The sequence below is a fragment of the Misgurnus anguillicaudatus genome, chromosome 24 (assembly GCF_027580225.2).
Source record: "Misgurnus anguillicaudatus chromosome 24, ASM2758022v2, whole genome shotgun sequence".
Classification (NCBI taxonomy): domain Eukaryota; kingdom Metazoa; phylum Chordata; class Actinopteri; order Cypriniformes; family Cobitidae; genus Misgurnus; species Misgurnus anguillicaudatus.
In genome coordinates this window covers 15203556-15224370 of record NC_073360.2, presented here as the reverse complement: position 1 = coordinate 15224370, position 20815 = coordinate 15203556, and the positions used below count along the sequence as shown (strand labels likewise).

At 34.8% G+C, this 20815-nt stretch overlaps 3 protein-coding genes across 3 annotated transcripts in view; all 3 read right to left on the bottom strand.

Annotated features, from left to right (window-relative positions):
• The window catches only part of nectin3a (nectin cell adhesion molecule 3a), a 40059-nt gene extending 35306 nt beyond the window's left edge, over positions 1-4753 (bottom strand). The window contains exon 1 of the mRNA XM_073862705.1: positions 4424-4753. Coding sequence (XP_073718806.1) covers positions 4424-4658 — 235 coding nt within the window. The 5' untranslated portion in view covers positions 4659-4753. The remainder of the gene's footprint in view (positions 1-4423) is intronic.
• Positions 4754-7465: 2712 nt separating this feature from the next.
• diabloa (diablo, IAP-binding mitochondrial protein a) lies at positions 7466-9833 on the bottom strand. The gene is made up of 6 exons (XM_055196084.2): positions 9586-9833; positions 9369-9495; positions 8913-9038; positions 8715-8825; positions 8415-8511; positions 7466-8295 (listed from the first exon to the last, which is right to left on the bottom strand). The coding sequence occupies exons 1-6, from the start codon at positions 9711-9713 to the stop codon at positions 8090-8092; spliced, it is 795 nt and encodes a 264-aa protein (XP_055052059.1). The 5' UTR covers positions 9714-9833; the 3' UTR covers positions 7466-8089.
• Positions 9834-14616: 4783 nt separating this feature from the next.
• Positions 14617-16452, bottom strand: LOC129437330 (odorant receptor 131-2). Its single transcript, XM_055195473.2, has one exon. The coding sequence runs from the start codon at positions 16214-16216 to the stop codon at positions 15215-15217; it is 1002 nt and encodes a 333-aa protein (XP_055051448.2). The 5' UTR covers positions 16217-16452; the 3' UTR covers positions 14617-15214.
• Between the last annotated feature and the right edge of the window lie 4363 nt (positions 16453-20815).

The window sequence follows — 20815 nt, the reverse complement described above, 5'->3', positions numbered from 1 at the left end:
TTCATACCTCTCCAGACCTCACACCTTTCCCGTCATTGTAATTACATCATACATCAACATCTAAAGGGAACACAGGGGAACTCTGCGAACTTGGACCTCATCAACATCACAGTGCCGGGCCCGGTACAGCTTATTAAAACCTTCAACGCTGCCTAACAATTACAAAGACAGCATGGAAGATCAATGTACATAAAATGCCCTCTTTGTTACAATACCCAGACAGAGGGAGCTCGGAGGCGCTTGGTGAACAGATGGATTTTGCTTCTGTCTGGGGCGAACGCATCACTGACAACCAAGGGACACACATTAGGAAAAACATCTGAATATAGTCAATGCATGTGTTATGTTGAACAATGAATGCGTAAGCCATGTATATGCCAATACTGTAAGAATGTAACAAATCCAGCTTTTTGACCCACTTAGAGAAAAAATAAGTTTTGTGCTCCTGTACAGCTTAGTGGTAGTATGGCATGAGCAGCGCAAAAGGCACCCAGGTTTTAACCCAGGAAATACACATACTGATAATAAATGTATACCTTGTAATTACGGCTTTGAACCGGTTCACGGAACGAAAGCAAAAACCAGAAACTTTTGATGTTTTGCAAGGAACAAAAATGAAATCAGAAACTTTCAAAAAATATATGTTCCGGAACAGAAACGTTTATTTAAAATAATGGTAACCGGTTGATACCGTTATTTTTTACATTTTCATTTTTGTGCAATGTGACTGAAGAAACGCGAAGTTTGCCACCAGCAAGTAGCCTACTCAAGCCCAAGTCTTTAATGCTCAATCATAAGAGGTAAATATCTACCAAGTATCTCAAGATGTTTGTTTTTTTAATACTAATTAGTGGTGTAACGGATCGCAGTTGATCTGTGATCCGTACAGATCACGACCCACGGTTCGGCTTGCATGTGATTCGCGGATTAATAGGCAAATTTAAACACTGTGAAGTTGATCATTTGCAGGTGTTTCAAAGGCTTGTAAATGTTAACACTTAAGTGATTTTTAAAAATTTAACCACAAAAGGCGCTAAAGTGAGCAATTTTCTGTACGCACAGACGCACATGTGGTTGAATGTGTCCGGTCCAACTCCAATCAAACGTGATTATCCCTATGCCCTTCAAAGATCAAAACTCTTGACGTATAAGCTTGAGAGAGAGTTGCGCTACTGGTATCTCATACTGTAGTCCATTAAAATACATTTGCAGAATAAAGCACTGAAAAACAACGTAATTTTCACTTTATGTGGAGCGACTGTTTATGCTGCATCTTCTTCCTGAAGCGCCGTGTGGAATTCGTCCTCCATCTGTGCGTGTGCGCGTGTTTAAGTGCACTCAAAAGTGCATACATGGAGAAACGCGTTTCAAAAAGCAAGCAAACAATCTTTCTGTTCTTGACAGGACACATACAAACAAAATGATCTCGAAATACCACAGTATTCTTTTTCTAATAAAAACATTTGTTTATGTCTTAGTGTGTATAGATTAAAGGCAGAAACCAGGTCCGTGCTTATCTTAAAGAGACAGTAACCTCAATTAACATACAGAATGTAGACTAATAATTTAAGTTTAAAGCAACACTAAAGAGTTTTTTTACCTTAAAATAACGCTTCCAAAACAGTTTCAGTCGTTAATCCACTCGAAACAGGATGAACGGCACTTTCACATTCGCTTTGCAGCCCTCTATCGGCCAAAACCGCACTAAAGAAGTTACCAACCGTCGGGTCGCGGTCCTGTAGTTCGAGTGAAAACTACAAAAACTTGCTTTACGGCAGACCTACAATCCAATCAGAGCCAGCTTTGCTGCAGTAGGATAAATTATTGGGAATTGGGGAAAAAATCTGGTTCAAAGCCCTGCTTGTAATGCACTGTAAATCGCTTTTGAATAAAAATGTAAATGTACGTCCTACACTAAACCCAATGAAAACGGGGAACAGCACTTGTGCAAGTCAAAAGGTTGCAGCATTACATTATTTAATGGATAGAGGCCCAGTTACAAAAACCTCTTATTATCACATTTTCCAGGATGGAAGAAGTTCACAGCAAAATGCTTCTCTGCGGTCATGGTTTGTGTCCCTGTCTGCTGGCTCAGCTCATAATAAAGTCTAATATTCATTTCCTGATGGACCTTCTTCAAAAGAATCTTTTAATGTGATTGGCAGATTTAAGCCGGCAGTTATGTGGGCTAAGTGAGATTAAAATCAAGTACAAAGACGAGCCGGATGATGATGCAGCACACATTTTTAATAATAAAGACTGAAGTAAGTCTATGCATTTATACGTTGGTCACCTTTACACTAAGTCTTTACATAGCAGTAAAGTCGAATGAAATAAAAAACAGCATAAAATCACACTCTGGTTAATCTTTATATCATGCAACAATGAAATAACACAATCTAACATATATTTTTGTAATGCATTACTTGCACAACTTGTACCTAGCAAAGTGAGGCTGGTGTTTGTAAGTGCTGAGCTTGCAAAGCTTTCACCTTGCTCTAATTTACTCAATCGGGTGACATTTGCTGACTGTATTTCCATAACATTACAGTACATCTCTCTCAATCTACAGCAGTGCTGCTATCACAGACACCGTGTGTGACCCCTCTGTCCTTAAAACCCAGGATTAGCCCATGTACTGTACATCCTGCGGCAGCAGTATGACATTCGACTGTCTAAATGCATACTGTACTTAAATGACCCTTTGCAACCACTTTGTACGAAAAAAGACCGCTGCGGACTTCTCTATTGGAGGTAAACAGCTGATTTACATTTTATGCATTTGGCAGACACTTTATCCAAATTGATTTACAGTGCATTACAAGGTGGGTGGTATACATTTTTTGTCATCATGTGTGTTCCTTGGGTTCGAACCCATGACCTTTTGCGTTGATAACACAATAGTCGTCCATAGAGCTGTATAGGATTTAACTATACCCCATTATGACACAGAAACAGGTCTTAATGGGTACCACATTGCATTAGCAGCATAAATGACATGGGTTCGATTCCTAGAGAACACACATACTTGTGAAATTAACTGCTTGTAAAGTCGCTTTGGATAAACACGACACGTCATGCATGACATAAACAAATATAATTCAATGAAATGTACATTTTAATAACATCTATCCACTATATTAGAAACATACAAAATAGTATTCATTCCCCTGAATTTCTTCAATCCAAATGTATTAAATTCAATCCAGTGACATGAAACTGGGGGTTCTCCTGTCTGACCCGTACAACACCAGCATCAATTCCATCTGTCAAAACAAGCTACTATAATATCAACAATGCTAACCATTTTGCAGACGCTTTATGAACTGTTGAAGTTGTTTGCATCCATTTTCCAGCCTCCCGTTGGGCTCCCATTTGGCTACAAAAGACATGATTATAGTCATTCAGTTTAACAGACCACTTCCTCTAGCAGTATTTTTTTAAGGCGCAGAAGTAGGGTTTCTCCCATTTAAACCTAATATTTAAGGCAACAGAAATGAAGGGTGCCACTGGCAGCTGCCCAAAACAGGTCAATACCTCCAGACTCTGCGGCTGCAGTGTTTTGCCTCTCCGGGGCTCAAAATACCCTCCACTCCCTGGCCAAAACACACCCAACATTTTACATGTACTTCACCAGATTCATTCACACAAGCACTTCACAACCATTTCATACTGAGGGTACACACTTCACATGAGATCAATGGATTTTTTTAAAAAACACTTAAATCACAGATAACTCATGCAAACAATTAATGGAATATACCCTTACAAACATTAACCATGGTTTTATTTTAGCCTAGTACAACAGAAGTAATGTTGTTTTTGGTGGACTGATTATAATATATCTATATAATGAATATTATGGTTAAAAAGTTCCTGTAAGACAACCTTGGTAAATAAAAAAAAACTATAGTTACTGTAGTAAACACATGGTTAATTTTCATAAGGGTAAAATTACACCTTAATAGTCCGATAATAAAATAAAAGGCTGTTTGGTAAAGTTTAAAACTTTGCAATGCAGAAAAAAACTCGGTTTCAGTGGAGTATCGAAAATATATCGTAATAACATGCCAGGTACTGTTTATAATGAGTTTTTCTTCTTAATATTTATAAAATTTTTATTGTATTGTTAGAAAATGAATCCACATGCAAATTTTTGTATCACTCATAAATGCGTCTCGGTTGCAAAGGCTGTAATCGTAAACCAGGACTACCGGTATATCTCATAATAAAAATTACTGCTGTAAATAACAAAAACGAACAGTTAATACATTAATAGCATCGTCACAAGTTCATCAGCTCAGGGAGCATCGCCCGCATTCGTACACATGACCATGCCATCGCTACCATCCATAAACTTTCGCCACAAACTTGCGTGTTAAGTCAAAAACATTAGACCTCATCTTAAACTAAAAGTACCCACCAGTAACCACGCAAAACACCAAGCCGATGAAAGGTAGAAGCCCACGGAAAATCGTGCTATTCCCAAAGATGTCCCTTATCTCCTTTGCCATGGTTTGTGCGTGGAGGCGCAGCAGTGAGTTTCTTGATGAATGAACTCGAGTCGGGTCCACAGCAGCGGAACCACGCGAGGGCGGTACCGCCCTGTCCAGCACTTCTTTACCACTAAAAATAAACCCTTCAACAATGCAGGGCATCTCAATTCGCCCTCATTCAGTATAATAGTCTGAGATGTGCATTGTTCTGTATTTACGTTTTGATAATCTCTTAATCCGTTATTATGGTTAAATATGCATTCGGTTGCGTATGTTATTTTGGTCATAATTTGGTTTATGCAGCTGCTTAAATAGCGTACTCATTTATGTAACAGTGCAACATTATACGACTTAATAGTTTTAATAGTAAAAATAACTTCAGGGGCTTGACTCAAATGGGTGATGGGAGGCTCACTATTGAAATGTCGCCAGTTCGCCCAGATTAAAGCATGGACTTGCTGGGCACGCATTCCGTAATGCTTTGTTTTATTTATGTCTTCCACGAGTGATAAATCCCCATCTGAGTGGTGCCATTTACACCAATCAATCATTTTTATTGGCTCTCTTTGGAACGTACGTAACCTCTCTCGCACCGAAATGCAGGCATCTCAAGTGTTGCACAAAGTAGAATATTTCGGATGACTTTAAACATTGTAAACGTAACTATATGAAGATCGGTATTCACATTCAGGTCTGAAAGCAATGCTGGTATTAAACACAAGTTAACCTATGTAATGCAAATATTGTAATATGAAACTAAACTGTTTTATTATAGATGTAATAGAAGAATATAAAAAATGAAGCATGAAGTTAAAACAACTTGGTTTTGCAAGTCAATTCAACTTACTATTTTAAGGTTCTGACCTGCTTACATAAGTTTTCAATTAATTTCATAAAATTTCAACTTGCTTTTATAAGTTCCACTGCAACAAGTTTTCAACTCGACGTAACAGTGCATTTAACGTCACGAGCCAATAGATGTAGTTCTGTTAAAAAACTTTTTTATTTGGGAAACTTTACTTTTTACCAGCATTGGTACAACATGCAGATTCACATTTTGCTTTTTTGTAAAAAAAAAAAAAAGTACTGTCTATTCCAGTCGATAAGGAGTGGGACAGATGAACTTCGGTGTGTTGAACTTTATGCAGCTCTGCGCAGACCACTCGATGTATGACATCAAAGTACCCCGAGGGCATTCGAAACAGGTCATATGATGTCATACGCCGATGTGTCTGCGCAGCGATTCCTGAAGTCCAGCACGCCGCTTTGTTATTCCGCAATCCGCATGCGCAAAACATACCGTCGAAGTTCATTTTCATCAATAGGTTTAGGCTGCCATCTGCTGGTTGAAACCGTACATGTGTGTTGTTGAGTTCTCTATTTTAATAATTAACAGTTGGGTCATTCTACAAAAAAGGTAGAAATGCTTGTCCCTTGCTTTTGCAGGCCCCTTAATCATTTAATTTGACCCAATAATCCCATAATGATATATATTTAATAAATATAGACTGTCCTTAAAATGATGAGAGAGTTTATTTATTTAATTTTCTTTTTTAAACCTTTTTTTTAATGTCTGGTCCTGAAAATTGCCCTGTCCCTTTGATCATACATAGAAGTTGAACTGTAAACTTATTATTTAAAACCATGTTTTTTATAAAAAATTTTTAATTTACATTTACCTTTAACCCTGTATGAATTTACTACAACACTGAAATGGTAAAAATACACTATTTATATGAATAATATCAAATAAATATTTGTCCCCCAAATTTATGTCATTGGTGTTACCCTACCCAAAGCACTTTTATTTTGAAACAATGCATCAGCTCTTTGAAGTTTTTCATGGGTCAAGAGGTCAGTGAAAAAAGTGCAGTGGAGGAAGGCAAAAGGTTTTTGAGATGTCTTACCTTATTTGTCTAAAATATCATGATATATCTAAGAATTTTGAGATAAGATTTTTTGGATGTCATTAGTGTTACTCTTTTTATAGCTGGGAGTGTTAAGATCTTTACATAAAAATACATTATACTGAATAAGTATGTGATTGTTACATCTCTCATGAAATAGCACATGGCTAATGGCAGCCATTGTGTTAAAATATTAGTTTTTTTCTGGAAATTGTCATTTGCGTTACCATCATTGGTGTTACCGTCATTAGTGTTACTTCTCTAATGAGTTCTTCCTAAGCACTATTCCTTTAACTGACCAACATAAAAGCAGAAAAACAAAACAAGATGGGAAATTTTATGAAAGTTTGTAAGTTTTATCATATTCATTATCTATTATTATATTCTCATTTTGTCATTGGTGTTACATTGTGTCATTGGTGTTAAACCAAGTTTTGGTGTTATGAATGTATTTTCTTGTACTTTCTAGGAATATTTTGTTGTTGATATGGGATGTAAGACATTGTTGATTTTCAGTCTTTGCATCACAGCCTTTTTGGTTGAATATTTTTGTTGGTTTTAAAGAAAAAAGTCAAACTGAGAATCAAATAATTTCATACAATGCTGGGTAAAGATAAAGAATTTAATTAAACAAATATTGATAATCAATTATTTTTCTTTCTGTTATCATTCCTCTACTTAACCTTTAACTAAATACACAAGCTGTAATGAGAAAAAATATTTAGTATCAACATTAATGTTGTTAAAATTACAGGTAACACCAATGACAAATAAATGACTCAAGGATTCTTTTTTTTAAATGTATTAAAAAGTTAAAAATAGATTAAGCTCCCCGTTTTGCGGATTCATAGATTTGACAAGTTAATTAATGCTATTAAAGAAGTTTTGGGTATGTTGAAAAAAGTTCATTTAAGCCAGTTTCCATAACCCGAATTCCACCTTTTCTGTAGAATGACCCAGTTAACCTAATCTACATTTGCCTTAATGTAAAGCTAACACTTAAGTTTACTTGCCGTCATATCGAACATTGTTTTAAGTTGTTTTGCAAGTACACCCACAGTATAAATGAACAAGAATACATTTTATTGAATTTGACACTTGTACATACACTGTTCTGGACAAATTAGACATTAAATCAATTAAGAAAATAAATAACAGCAGTTTCATTGTGCGATCTCTTCAAAATATAAAACAATATAGCCTTAATGATACCATACAATTTTAACAGGCTACTACATCTTAAAGGATATAATGCTTTTATATGTTTAATATAATTTTAGTGTTGTACAGACTCATGACAATTGTACCGCAAAGAAGATAAACAAACACAAAATATGGAAAATATATACATATATAAATATCAAATCAATGTGATTTCTGACATTTGCTACGTATCAATGTTTCAATGCATATTAAAAGTTGCACTAACGAATACATTAACCCATTTTTCTTAAAAAGCAACCGGCCTGGACTTTGAGACTGCTCTGTTGTTATTAACGGACAGGACTACATTGACAGTCAGTCTGCAAAATCTGCATTGCTAGTAAATAGCAATTCACTACCCATACGATAAACGCAGCATTTAAAGCAGTGTTTCTGAACGTTACATAACCTGTAATCGCTGCAATCGGTTCATAAGGTGCATTCAACCTCCCATCATATTGAGTGACTCACTTTTAAATCACTCTAGTCTTCACGAAGGTAGGCCTCTGGAACATTTTCCATGTCGGGTTTGTCAATGCTGGAGGCATATTCAGCCATTCTCTGGATTTCTTCCGCTTTAGTCTCTGCCAGTTTTTTCTCTGCATCTTTGGAGATCTTCCGAACCTCCTCCACTTTGGACTGAGCCACCTGCAGATTTGTTTGTGTTGCTGTGCGTGCATGCTCCGCTCCTGTAGAAAGAATTTGGACTGAATTAATTCACAGACCAGACCACATAGTCACAAAGGTTTTTGGATTGAATTCCGATCAAATTTATAACAGCTTACTAGAATTATTTATATAAACATACCTGAGTTGTAGGCTGCCTCTGCTGACAGTTCACATATGTGGATGGCATTTATCCAGTTTGACTCGAACCGGTTACATTCATCGTGTCTATCCCCAACCTGACAAAAAGGAAGAAATATTGTAAAAACTCTATAATGCTTAGTGAAATTTCCCCTTTTAATACATGCACAATATCAACAAGATCTGTTAATGATAAGGCTTATCAGCATCTATGTCCTTCTGATAAGTAAACAACACTACGAAACTACAGAAGGTCTTGTTCTACAAGAACTAAACAAATATTGAAAAGAACAAAATTTACCTCAACTCGTTGGCCAATGATCACCTGCCAAATTCTGTCCTCTTCAGCAGGGGTCAGTTTACCTATTGAGGTTATGTACCGCTTCTGAAGAGCAATGAGCGTATGTAGGGCCTGATATAAAACATGACACATTTACTTCCAATTGCAAACATGTTTCATCAGTTAGCAAAGTTATGATTCAGTGTTTATAGATCTTACTTTGGCATATTGTGTGAGGGCATCCACAAGGGCCAGCGTTGTCTGAGAGAGGTACGTGTTGGCACTGTCTGTGACCAGACAGGAAGCCCGGCGAATGAGTGATTCATGGGAGAGGTTTTCCCCTTGCTGTGTAAAAAAAAAATAAGTCTTTTAAGTGAAAAGTTTTTAAAGCTTCAGTCAACTACATCAAGTTTGTTACAAGTTAAACGTGTTGCATGCATTTAGACCAGGTTTTTCAAGTAAATTTAGCATTATTTATTAGCATGTTTAATTAAAAGTACATTTCTCTTAAATGTGACCCGCCTGCCTGTGAAAACCTAGCTAAATTAGATATTTTTGAGACTTTAGCCTGGTTTTCACAGTCATGGTGATAAATATTCAGTCAACATTATTTGAACGCCAATTGGACAGTTAACATATCCAAAGAAATAACTTCTATGCAAAAAGCATTGTTACCTGTGTAAAGGGAACCGCACAGAGACCGCTGGTGACACTGAATGCTACTGCGCTGGATCGCGAGACCTTGGGCATGCGCATGAGACGCTGATGAAGAGAACTGCTGCACAGCACCGTTGCTTTGTCCCTTTGATATGAGAAAAACAAGTCAGGCATTAGATAAAGTTCTGATTTAAATCCATCTCTTCTTAAAATTGAACACTGAACACAAACTTACTTTAGTAGTTGAACGCACGCAGCACTCAGCCGAAGCGCCGCCATGTTTCTCCGGGCGAGCAGGAAATCGGTCCGACCCTTTAGAAGATTCCCACCAGCACAAAAGCTACAGTTCCTAAACGCCTGCATGTTGCCTTTAAATCTTCCACGAATTAAATAATAAAAATAATAATGCGTTTTAGTCCTTGTTTGAGATTTTTCGAATGTATAAACCTTCAATAAGGTCTTGAATGTGTGAAATTACAAGCACTGCCCACCAGTATTTATATAGTGCTCGGGACTCTGCCCCGCGTGCACACTGCTCTATTGATCCGTTTATTCGGACCTTTAATCTTGATTTTAGTGGTTTAAGTTCAAGGAAAGATAGGGTTTGACGCACATTTACACACTGCGTCAGCATACACATTGTAACAAGCTGTGGTAAACACTCTTACTGGGCTACAGGGGGCGATTAATGACCCTACAGGAGAGACATAAACAATGCGTTTGGAGAATTGATGAACATGTACAGCACGTTTCAATGGGGCGTTGCAGAAAAACAAATCTGTATGACACAAAGGAAACTTACTGGACAAAAGTCTATGTACTCAGTAGCTACACTGTAAAAATATGCAGCATTTTTGTCAAATCAACATATATTTTTATGCCACTTTAATTTTAACTTTAAAAACAACTTATATATATATATATATATATATATATATATATATATATATATATATATATATATATATATATATATATATATATATATATATATATATATATATATATATATATATATATATATATATATTAGGGCTGTCAAAATTAACGCGTTAATAACGCGTTAACGCAAATTAATTTTAACGCCACTAATTTTATTAACGGAGATTAACGCAACGCGCAATTTCTGTTTGACCCTTGGTCCAGCCCATAGTTGAATGAACAGAGACGCAGACAAATGTGACTCTCTCTAAATGAGTAAAAGGTTTTCATAGAAATAAGAACATTAAGCAAATCGTCTACCAAATCCAATGCTCTAAATGCTCGTTGGACATCTGATATGATCTTTATTTATACGTCTGAGAGGTGTAACGTTACCGTCCTCCTAATGCTTAATCTAAAAAATGCGTCTCAATTCATTTTGGTTTCGCTTTTATGCATGACTTAGAAAATAGACTGCAGGACTTGCTTGATGTTAAAAGAGTCATTAAGAGAGATAAAGTTCGCTACCTGATTAATGTTAAAGAGTTATTAAGAGCGACAAGACTCAAAAGCGATCTCCTCACGCTGACTGACTGACATCTGAAGCGCGTGCACACAGACGCGCGAGTGCGCGACCCAGATATATAGACATCTACACAAAATTACAGTTTTACAAATATCTGTTTTGATAAGAATTCACGCAGGTAGGCTCTATAATCTGTTATGTTTTAAGTAAATGTTTGGTTAACTGTTGGGTAAAAATATCTGATGTGTAACATTATATTAGATCACTTAGATTTTAAGCAGTCTGTCTCAATGTCAATCAAACAAAAGGAAAAGAAGTTGAACATACATTGATGATGTTTTTGCTTTGTGTGTGCTAAATCTAGTAGTTTTACCAGTGATTTTAAGGTATTGATGTGGTAATATAATGTATAGATGTGGACATTTTTGTGGTAATTTGACTCTTTCAACTTCAAACAGGTGTAGTTCTGTCATATTTTGTTATATTTCAACAAATCATGCATTGTTCTATGTTTTAATAGAGAATGTCAAAATATGAACAACTATTTTTTAAAAATTTGCTAATTCCGACTCAACTTGCCTGCACAGGTCACAAATGATGCAGCAGCAAACAAAAATGGAGAAAGAAAAATCTTCTGAAAGGAAAATTCATATACAAAACAATGGCTGGTGATTCTGTTAAAATGTAAACAGGCTATTGTTAACATACATTTGCATAAAGCATCTATATATGTATATATGATTAGAATATTAAAAACCTGAAAAGTGTTAAATTAGGGTAAATTTAGAAAGGATAAAAATGTGCGATTAATTTGCGATTAATCACAGTTAACTCATGAAATCATGCGATTAATCTAGATTAATTTTTTTAATCTATTGACAGCCCTAATATATATATATATATATATATATATATATATATATATATATATATATATATATATATATATATATATATATATATATATATATATATATATATATATATATATTCAACTTGATTTGAGAACTTATCACAAGCCAAAACTTAAAATATTAGCATGTATTGTCTTGCAAAACCAAGTTGTTTAAACTTATTTTTTAACAGTGTACCAGTGACCAACTATATGAGCTGCATTGTGTGTTTACTTCTTTGGGAGATAACATACCTTTAAATCACTCTGTGATACAGTTAAAAACTGTCTTACGCAAAGTAAGCTCAAAGCTCTTGACAGACCAATTCAATTGACCTCAAGCCAAAGCAGATTATAGTGACCAACTTATCTTTTGGCTTTGAATAGTTAGTATGAATTAGTCTGAACATTGCTGGGAGACAAACAAAACAATTTGTCCTTTTGCACTTAGTTTTAAATATATAATAATGAAATAAAACAATCATAAGAGTGTATAATTAATGCATTATTGCATTGCATGTGGTCATGTGTGTATATTAATTTATTAATTAGTTTAAAATTTCATTTACATTTTTTTGTATATTACATTTCATAATTCACACTTAGATATAGAAATCCGAGTGTGCAGGACTCATACAGCAAAAGCTTTCGTTATTTTCAAATATAATTTTAAATATATTTCAAAAACGTATTTGTCACCGGTACTTGTGGGATATTTTTGGATATTTTGAAATATATTTTAAAAATATTCATGTCACATTAGAATTTAAAGAAAAACATTGTATGTTACAAACCTGTAAACATAAGAGGTTTGAAAAGGTTAAAATGAAGTATATTTTCAACTGCAAATATTTACTTTATAAAATTGTATATTTCATATATGGCCCGGAAAAATATATTTTTGTCTGTTTGGGTTGTAAAATTATAAATGTACTTGTTGCCCCTGTATTAAGATTCAAGATTTTTATTTGTCACATACACAATTATATAGCATATATAATCAGCAGTGAAATGTGATTCAGGTCTGCTCCAAGGACAGTGCAATTATTAAAGTAAACAACACAGTTGAACAATATACATAAATATAGCTATAAAAGGAATGGAATGCAAGTAAACAATAAAAAATATGATTATTAAAAGTAAAAGGATATAAGGATGTATACATATATTACATTTTGAAATATATGTAAATACAGTATGTGAATGTTCAAAAATATATTTAATCAGACTTTACTTTACTAAATGTATTTAGTATATATTTAAAACATAGTTTTTGCCAGAGAATTTTTTGCAGCATAGGGAATCAAAAATAAATGTTATGAGGAAGCAAATATATATTCAAAATAATACATGGGAGTTGTGTTGTCTGTCTGTACAATTCATAAATCTTTATAACCTATTCTGAATGTACATATGGACATATATCCATAAAGCTAAATGATAAGCAAGAAAATAAGATGTTCTTCAGGTGTTGACTTCTTATTGCTTGAAGATTGCCTCATGGTTTGGTTTGTTTATGTATGGCAGAACCTATAGTGGTCATGTTCCAGAGATCCATAAAATACTTTGAAGTTATAGTGCACAGTATAGAGTACTTACCTGCAACAGTGGTAAGAATGTTCATATAAACAAAGGGATTTATAGAGCTCAGGGTCCACATCAGGAATCACAATACAGGCTGTTTTGAAGTGAAGATTGCATCATGTGTCACACCGGTATTCAAAGGCCATAGAGCATCGTAAACATAGCTTTCTTTTATTGATGGTGCTAATTTATTGAGTGAAATTCTTACCTTATTAATTAAATTTTATTAAACATACACATTTAAATATAAAGTTTCCTTAAAGGTTCTTTATCAGGCTGTATATATGCTATAATGAACTTTTAACATCCAGGAGCTTTCATAGGGTTCTACAGAATTTAAAAGATAAAAAATAACTTTTTAATTAAAATGTTTTTGGAGAACCAAAAAATTATTATTCTAGGCATGGGTGTGAATTTATATATAAGAGAGTACTAAAATACATTTCTGAGATACTTTAAACTTTGACCTGCACTCACTGTTATGTTGGGTGGGAAAATGCATTTAATAAATCACAATTTAAGAAAATCATCTTACATAGGAAATGTAATGATATAGGCCTGCTGTAGTCTAATGCACACTCTTCAGTCTATTGCATTTCATTTTGACTGAACCGGCCATATCATCTATACCATAAGATAAGCATGTTTATTTACCTTTCTCAGATGATATAGTTTGTTTTGCATCTCATCTATTGGATCTCCATGTTTACTCTCCATTATTGTATCCGAATTAAAATTGTTCAGCAAATCATTACCTTTAAAGAAATGGTATGCAGCACTGAGTCATTGAAGTTGCCTCATACATTTAACTGCATATATGTCAATCCTGCTTTATTTTTGCAATGTAAGGAATGCAGAGTATTTAAATTTAAGAGTGAAATATTGCTTTTATTCTTTTTAGTATTTTCTTCTTACTTTGTTATAGCATACAACTTAAAGCAAAATAATGAAAAAACAAAATAAAGATGTATTAATTAACGTAAGAACTAAACATGTTTACAAAATGTCTTGGTAACTACTTTGTATCTTTAAATATTTGTACTTCTTGTATTACAAAGACCTCAAGACCCAGGAATTTATATGAATGGTGTGTTATTTTTCTGTAGATTATAAATGGCATCATTTTTTAAAACCCATAAATATGAGACAATGCATGTTTATATGCCTATATAGCACAGACCTCTGTCAGTCCTTTACAGTTATGCAAAGCATGCATGTGTAAAGTATGTAAAAAATTATTTAGGAAAGTCTTAGTTCTTCTTATGAACTTTTCCTAGTATTATTATTATTATTATTATTATTATATTTATGTTTATTTTGATAATCAGTAGTAGTAATAATATTACATTTGCAACATGAAGAATTCTGATTAGGGCTAAAAATGACTTGTTTAACACATTATAAAACAAAAAATGTGTCAAGTTTTAAGCATGTTGTGTAGTAAATAAATATGACAGAAAGAGATAGGCCTACTTCACATTCATTATGTTCTGAAAATACATTCAACACAATTACATTTTATTTGCTAAATACAATTGCTAATAAATTGGTTGGCCTTTGATGAGCCCACTATTATCAGTTTCAAATTGCAAAACATTTTTTTTTACATTTTCCCATTTTTTGTTCAAAGAAATGATTACATTTTACATTGATTTAAAACATACCAGTCATTGCAAAGAAAACAGTGTATCATTTTGCCTGTCATGCTCAGTCAAGTCAACAGAGGTCACCCTTTACTAAATGTGAGACCCATATTACCAAGCCTGAACTGTAATGCAAAAGCTCAGGATAGGTATATGTATTATTCATGTAGAATATAAAATTAAGCTTCCTTAACACATAGTATGACTTAAAATCATGCCTGTTATGATGGACACTCTGATCTGTTACAGTACATACACATTTGGCTGAACAGTCCATTTAGCATTTACCACAAGAAAATCATGTTTGTTTCTCTGTGCCCGAAGATACAACATTTGGGCCTATTCTGCATCTCATGTAGTAAACCATAGCTGCATTGAATTTCTCATCTCTAAACCCATAAACAATAGGACTCACTGCTCTGGAAGTGATACTGAATACCAGAAAGTTAATAAAACGGACAGTCAGATAGGATTGAATGTCATAATACATCACTACATTCTCAATATAAGGACACACAACCTCAGCAGAGCACAAGAAAAGCTGAAGGATGTGCAAGGAAATCGTGCGGTGGCCCTTTGACGCCGATTTCTTGTCATTCGAGGCCGCACGAGCGGCGAGGAATATCATGACGTAGCAAGCAACCTCAATAATGAGGATCACAAAGAGGCCCACGATAAACAGGACACCCCTAGAAAAGCGCCTTATCTCATCAGGTAACATGATCTCGTAGTGACAGTGCGTAAGCTGCGACAGGTATTCACGCGACGCGGTGCTGATGAGGATGAACATGTCGACAAAAGGGTTTATGACGCTCAGGATCCAGATGACGAGGATCACCATGAGCGCGCGTCTCGACGTGGAGATCGCGTGGTGGCGCAGCGGCATGCATATGGCCACGTAGCGCTCCAGACACATGGCTGCGATGGTCAGTGGCGCGCACGCGGTCACGGTATCCATAAGCATGCACACAGGTATGCAAAAGCGCAGCGGGATCAGAATAATGTTGTATGACAGCACGACTATAATATCTGTCACAAAAAGAAACAACAGGTCCACTAGCAGAGAGTGGCCGAATAGTATATAACGCGTCTCTGTTCTGAATGCCTCTTTCCTGGTGAAAGTTAACAACATGAAGAAGGTCAGGTAGATGAAGGGCCATACAAAGATCTGGGTCAGCGCCAGTGAAATGTTCCTCCGGACAGGGTCGATTTGGATCAGTTGCATCTGTTCTTGGCTGAAGTTCTGGCTAGCCATTTTGCGCACATCTGGAGAGAAAAAATATTTTATTAGCACATACATGACTTGGGAGTAAAACCCAGGATTTTTGGCATTGCTAGCACAATGCAAAAAAGTATTATTCCATCACCACTTTACAATAAAGTGCATTAGTTAACTACAGGCTTAGATAGTTCACATTAATGAACAATACTTTTACAGCATTTATTATTCTTAATGTTAACTTCACCATTATAAGCCTGTCTGTGAAATCCAGACTAAAGTCTCATAAGCTAAAAATGAGAAGAGAAGCATTAAAGTTTGATTTCAATCACTGATTTCACATTGACTTTATATCATGGAGGATGTTTTTTTTTGTAGAAACCAGTAAATCACAAAAATACTTTCACAGGGTCACATTTACAAATACATTTTAACTTTACACTTTTCTAACATTAGTTAAAGTGCAATGAACTAACATGAACAACAATGGACAATTGTATTGGTATTAAATAAAATGAACAAAGATTTTTAATTTAAAATCCTGTTTTACAAAAAATATGTTGTACATTGTTAGTTCATGTATATAATGCATTAACTGATGTTAATGAATGAGACATTATTGTATAGACATAAAAGTAAATAAAAATTTAAAGCCGAGGCTTTAAATAAGAAGCTTAAAAAAGTTTATGATTTAATTCAAAACAATGCAGCTCATGAAATTATGTAAATATATACTGTACAAATCTATTACATAATTGTGCTGTACAACTTACTGAATGTATAGATGCCACTGGAGAGTCTTCCTTATCAACAATGATATTAACAGTACAGATAATAAAGTGAGCTGTTAACAAACATTTATATAGAGTTTGACAGTATTGAATGACACCTAGCTGATAACACGTAGGGCTAAATTTAAATGTGTCTCTGTGGTGAGGATTGAAATGTGTTACACACCAATGCATAATTAAAGTTGTACAGCAAGTCATTAAATCTAAACAAATTCATGCAACACAACTGAGTACAGTTGTTGATTTCATCTATGCATTGTGACAACCTGGTACTGCACCTTGTATGTAAATTTAACAGTTAAAAATAAGGTTTTGCTTTTATAGTTTTGTTAATTCTTTTTTTTTTGTTACATTTTCTAAGAATACATTTTAAAGAAAATAAAAAGTAATACAAATTTGGTTGGTTTTGACATAACTGAAAGGTAACCACCATCTTAAAGAGTTTGTTCTCTTATTCTTATATTGTATTAGGGACCTCAAATAACCCAGCATTGATATTAATGATATTTTACCTCTTAAAGTGTTTTTTCCTTCTTTTTTTTGATTACATATTTCATTTCAAAGTGAATTTTAAAAAATTGCTTCTGGAGTGAAATTTGTCTCAGAATATAACCTCAGAATCTCAGAATATAACCACCATATTGTAAATACTCCCAAATTTAGAGGACTGCAAAACAAACCTCTGTTAGTCTTTTCTAGTTATGCAGACTAATGTGAAAATGTGAAAATTGTCAGCATGCAACATGGTTCAAGAAATTTAAACATATATATAAAACATTTATTTGTGAATAATATAATGAAAACATCACAGACTATATGGAGCACAACAGAGAAGTTTGTAGTTCTAAAACCCAGAAGATAATTAGTGTTTTTTAGCCATTGGTTCTTAATAGAATTTCTAATAGAATTTAAAGTGCACCTATTTCATTGCCAAAAAACTATGTTATTTTTTGTATTTGGTATAAAGCAATGTGTTCGCGTGGTTTATGGTTCAAATAAACACATTATTATCCACTGTCACGGTCCTGTCAGACATCTGTGCTAGATGTAGGTCTGAGTGCATCTGACAGGACCGTGGCAGTATCATGTTCTGTGTGGGCGCATGTGGAATCACATTGTGTGTGTGGCTTCCACATGTTCCCGGTGTCTTGTTGCTGTCGTGATCTTGCCAGACCTTAGTATAAGTTCAGGTTTATGTTAGAGGGCAAGATCGCGACAGCATTGTGTCTACATGGGAACACGTGTGTTTCACATTATGTCTGTGTAACACGTGTTCCCAGTGTTTTGTGGCTGTCATAGTCTTGCCTGACCCTGGTTATTATCCAGGTGGTATGTTAGAGGGCAAGACTATGGCAGCATGGTGTTTATGTGGGAATACGTGTTGTTTCACATCATGTATGTGTAACACGTGTTCCCAGTGTCTTGTCACTTTTACCCTACTCCCTTATGTACTCATGTCTTACGTAATTAATTATGTTCACCTGTTCCCCATTGATGTGCTGTCTTTATATTGCCCTCTCGTTCTCTGTCTTGTGCGCGTAAGTTGTCTAAGTGTTCAAGCTATGTGTTCATGTTTTCCGTGTTAAATAGCTGTTCCTGTTGTTCCCGTGTTTTGGTTTGTGTTTTACCACAGTGTTCAGTTTATCTTCTGTTTTACCCCCACGTGGGTGTTTCTGTTCTGCTTTAATAAAATCATAGTTTATTTTTGTATATCTTGTCTGCGTTTGGGTTCGTCTTTAGGTTTTCTTTATTCGGTGTATCCCACCGTGACATCCACATACCATAAATTTTTGTAGCTCCAGATATTCCTGTCTTTCTTAAACGCACTGATTTTATAACTGTGTCCCTGATTGGCCAGCTAATCTGTATGTTTTGATTGGCCTGAATACCTCTAACGTCAGCTGAAAATGTGACGCTCCTTACCATGTTTGAAAGATTTGGTCACAATGTTGTTTTGAGTCCTCTTAAGTCGTCTTGATTTAATAGCTTTGTGCAAAAAATGTCATATTTATTGTTTTTAGTTATTTGCTGAAACAATTTCCTGCATCGTAGCTTAGTTTCTGAATTATTGTTTTAAAAATGTCTACATAATTCAACAAACCATTTTCATCAGGGCCATGCCTTCCTGGAGTCTCTCAGAGAGAATCGGCCCCTGCTATGAAGCATCGCTTTATCAGGGCTTGCTAAGTTGGGTTGTTGTCGTGGTCATCACTTGAATTCAATGAGCAATTTGGCTTAGTGGACATTACAACTGAGGTATCAAATTCAGTACACTATTCAACACTTACAAATTTTGACACCAGTTTTATAAATACTACGACATCATGAAATAGTTCTCATTAGAGGGCAAAAACAGGTATTATTAATGCATATTTTAAATCCACCAGACATAGGCTGTGTCTGAAATATACCCCTACCCCCTAATTCACAATTCCCTACATTAGTTTACTAATATAGTTGTCAAAATGTGGGGTTCACTAAGCATGGGCCTTAATTTGTTAATATGCAAAATAAATGCCTCTAATCACTAGTGTACAGGAATGGCATTTTACAATTAATTTGTTGTATTTTTATATTCTTTCTATCCCTTTACAGTTTAAGTCAATAAAAGCCAAGGTCTTCGTTTTGGATTTTGTAGCTGCACTGCTGCTACAACACTGATGTTCTCCTCAAACCGAAATTAAACACAGTATCAGAAACAGTTCCGCGCATCTGAGAAATGATTTTGGGCTTTTTTAAGTATGTGTCGTGTTGTGCAGGAACTGACTTGCCACTGACTTGTTCCTCTATGGAGCATTCGGACGGGGAAAAAAATCACTGAGAAGTTTTGATAAAGATTGCCTTACCCCGCCTCCTTATGTAAAACTAATCCTGTCCGAAAAGTACTTATGTGAACTTTTATGGCAGTAACCAAAGCAGCTTCTACACCTAGTGACCAGACTGTGAACAGGATTTACAGGACTACGGTACTTGACCGGTGGCAAATCTGCAAGATACAAAAGGATGGACGTGAAACTCATACTATAACACACCCCAGTGTTTCCATTTCTCATATCTCTGTCTTACTCTGACTTTAATCTTTTAGCTACATTTTCTTTCTTCTGACATTTTCCTACTGACTTCCCTTCCAATCTAAAGGCCAAGAAAACTACAGTATTGTGTTGAAGGTGAGAGTGTGTTTTTAGTGCGGTTGAAGCAGGCAGCTGTGGCAGGGGCATTCTGAAGACACACTTCAAAGTGTTTTTTTTTATTTTTTTTATTAAAAACATTTTCAAATGTATGAAGAAATGTAGCAAAGTTTAGGATGCTCAGTTAAAATGATTTCAAATGCTTTAAAATGGCAACAAAAACCCAAAGCAGAAAACAAGCAACTTCTGTTAAAACAGATAGAAGAATAGTCAGGATGGCAAAGTTTTAGGCTTTCATCACCTCTAGAAAGATCAAAGATGGTCTAAGATGATCTGTAAGTACTGTGACAGTCAGAAGACATCTGATTGAAGCTAAACTGTTTGCAATTGACTTAATACAGATTAGATTTGCAGCAGTTATCAACAACAGTGGTTATGCAACTAAATATTAGTAATTCAATAGTCTAAAGTGAAGTTTATTCTTAAGAAATTTCTCCAGTTTTAAGTGTCTACAGAAAAAAATGTTGACACTGCTGTTGAGATGTTGAGACTGACTTGATCAATTTTTTAATGCTTTGATTTGGAATTAAATGTGTCATGTTTTTAATACATTTAAAATAAGGAAATAAACTTTATTTATAACATTTCTGCACTTCATTCACTTTTATTAATACACTGCTATGTTTTAAACACCACTGTATAACATAACACTTGTTGATGCTAAAGTCTTGCTTTTCAAAGCAGCTGGGTGAAGTGAAGCA

What these genes read in the sequence shown, in the direction of transcription:
- diabloa (XM_055196084.2), bottom strand. Translation starts at nt 9,713, where the DNA reads ATGCAGGCGTTTAGGAACTGTAGCTTTTGTGCTGGTGGGAATCTTCTA. An exon ending in GCGTGCGTTCAACTACTAAA is followed by an intron (nt 9,496 to 9,585) that starts GTAAGTTTGTGT and finishes CTCATATCAAAG; the next exon opens with GGACAAAGCAACGGTGCTGT. An exon ending in TCATTGGCCAACGAGTTGAG is followed by an intron (nt 8,512 to 8,714) that starts GTAAATTTTGTT and finishes CCTTTTTGTCAG; the next exon opens with GTTGGGGATAGACACGATGA.
- LOC129437330 (XM_055195473.2), bottom strand. Translation starts at nt 16,216, where the DNA reads ATGTATGTGCTAATAAAATATTTTTTCTCTCCAGATGTGCGCAAAATG.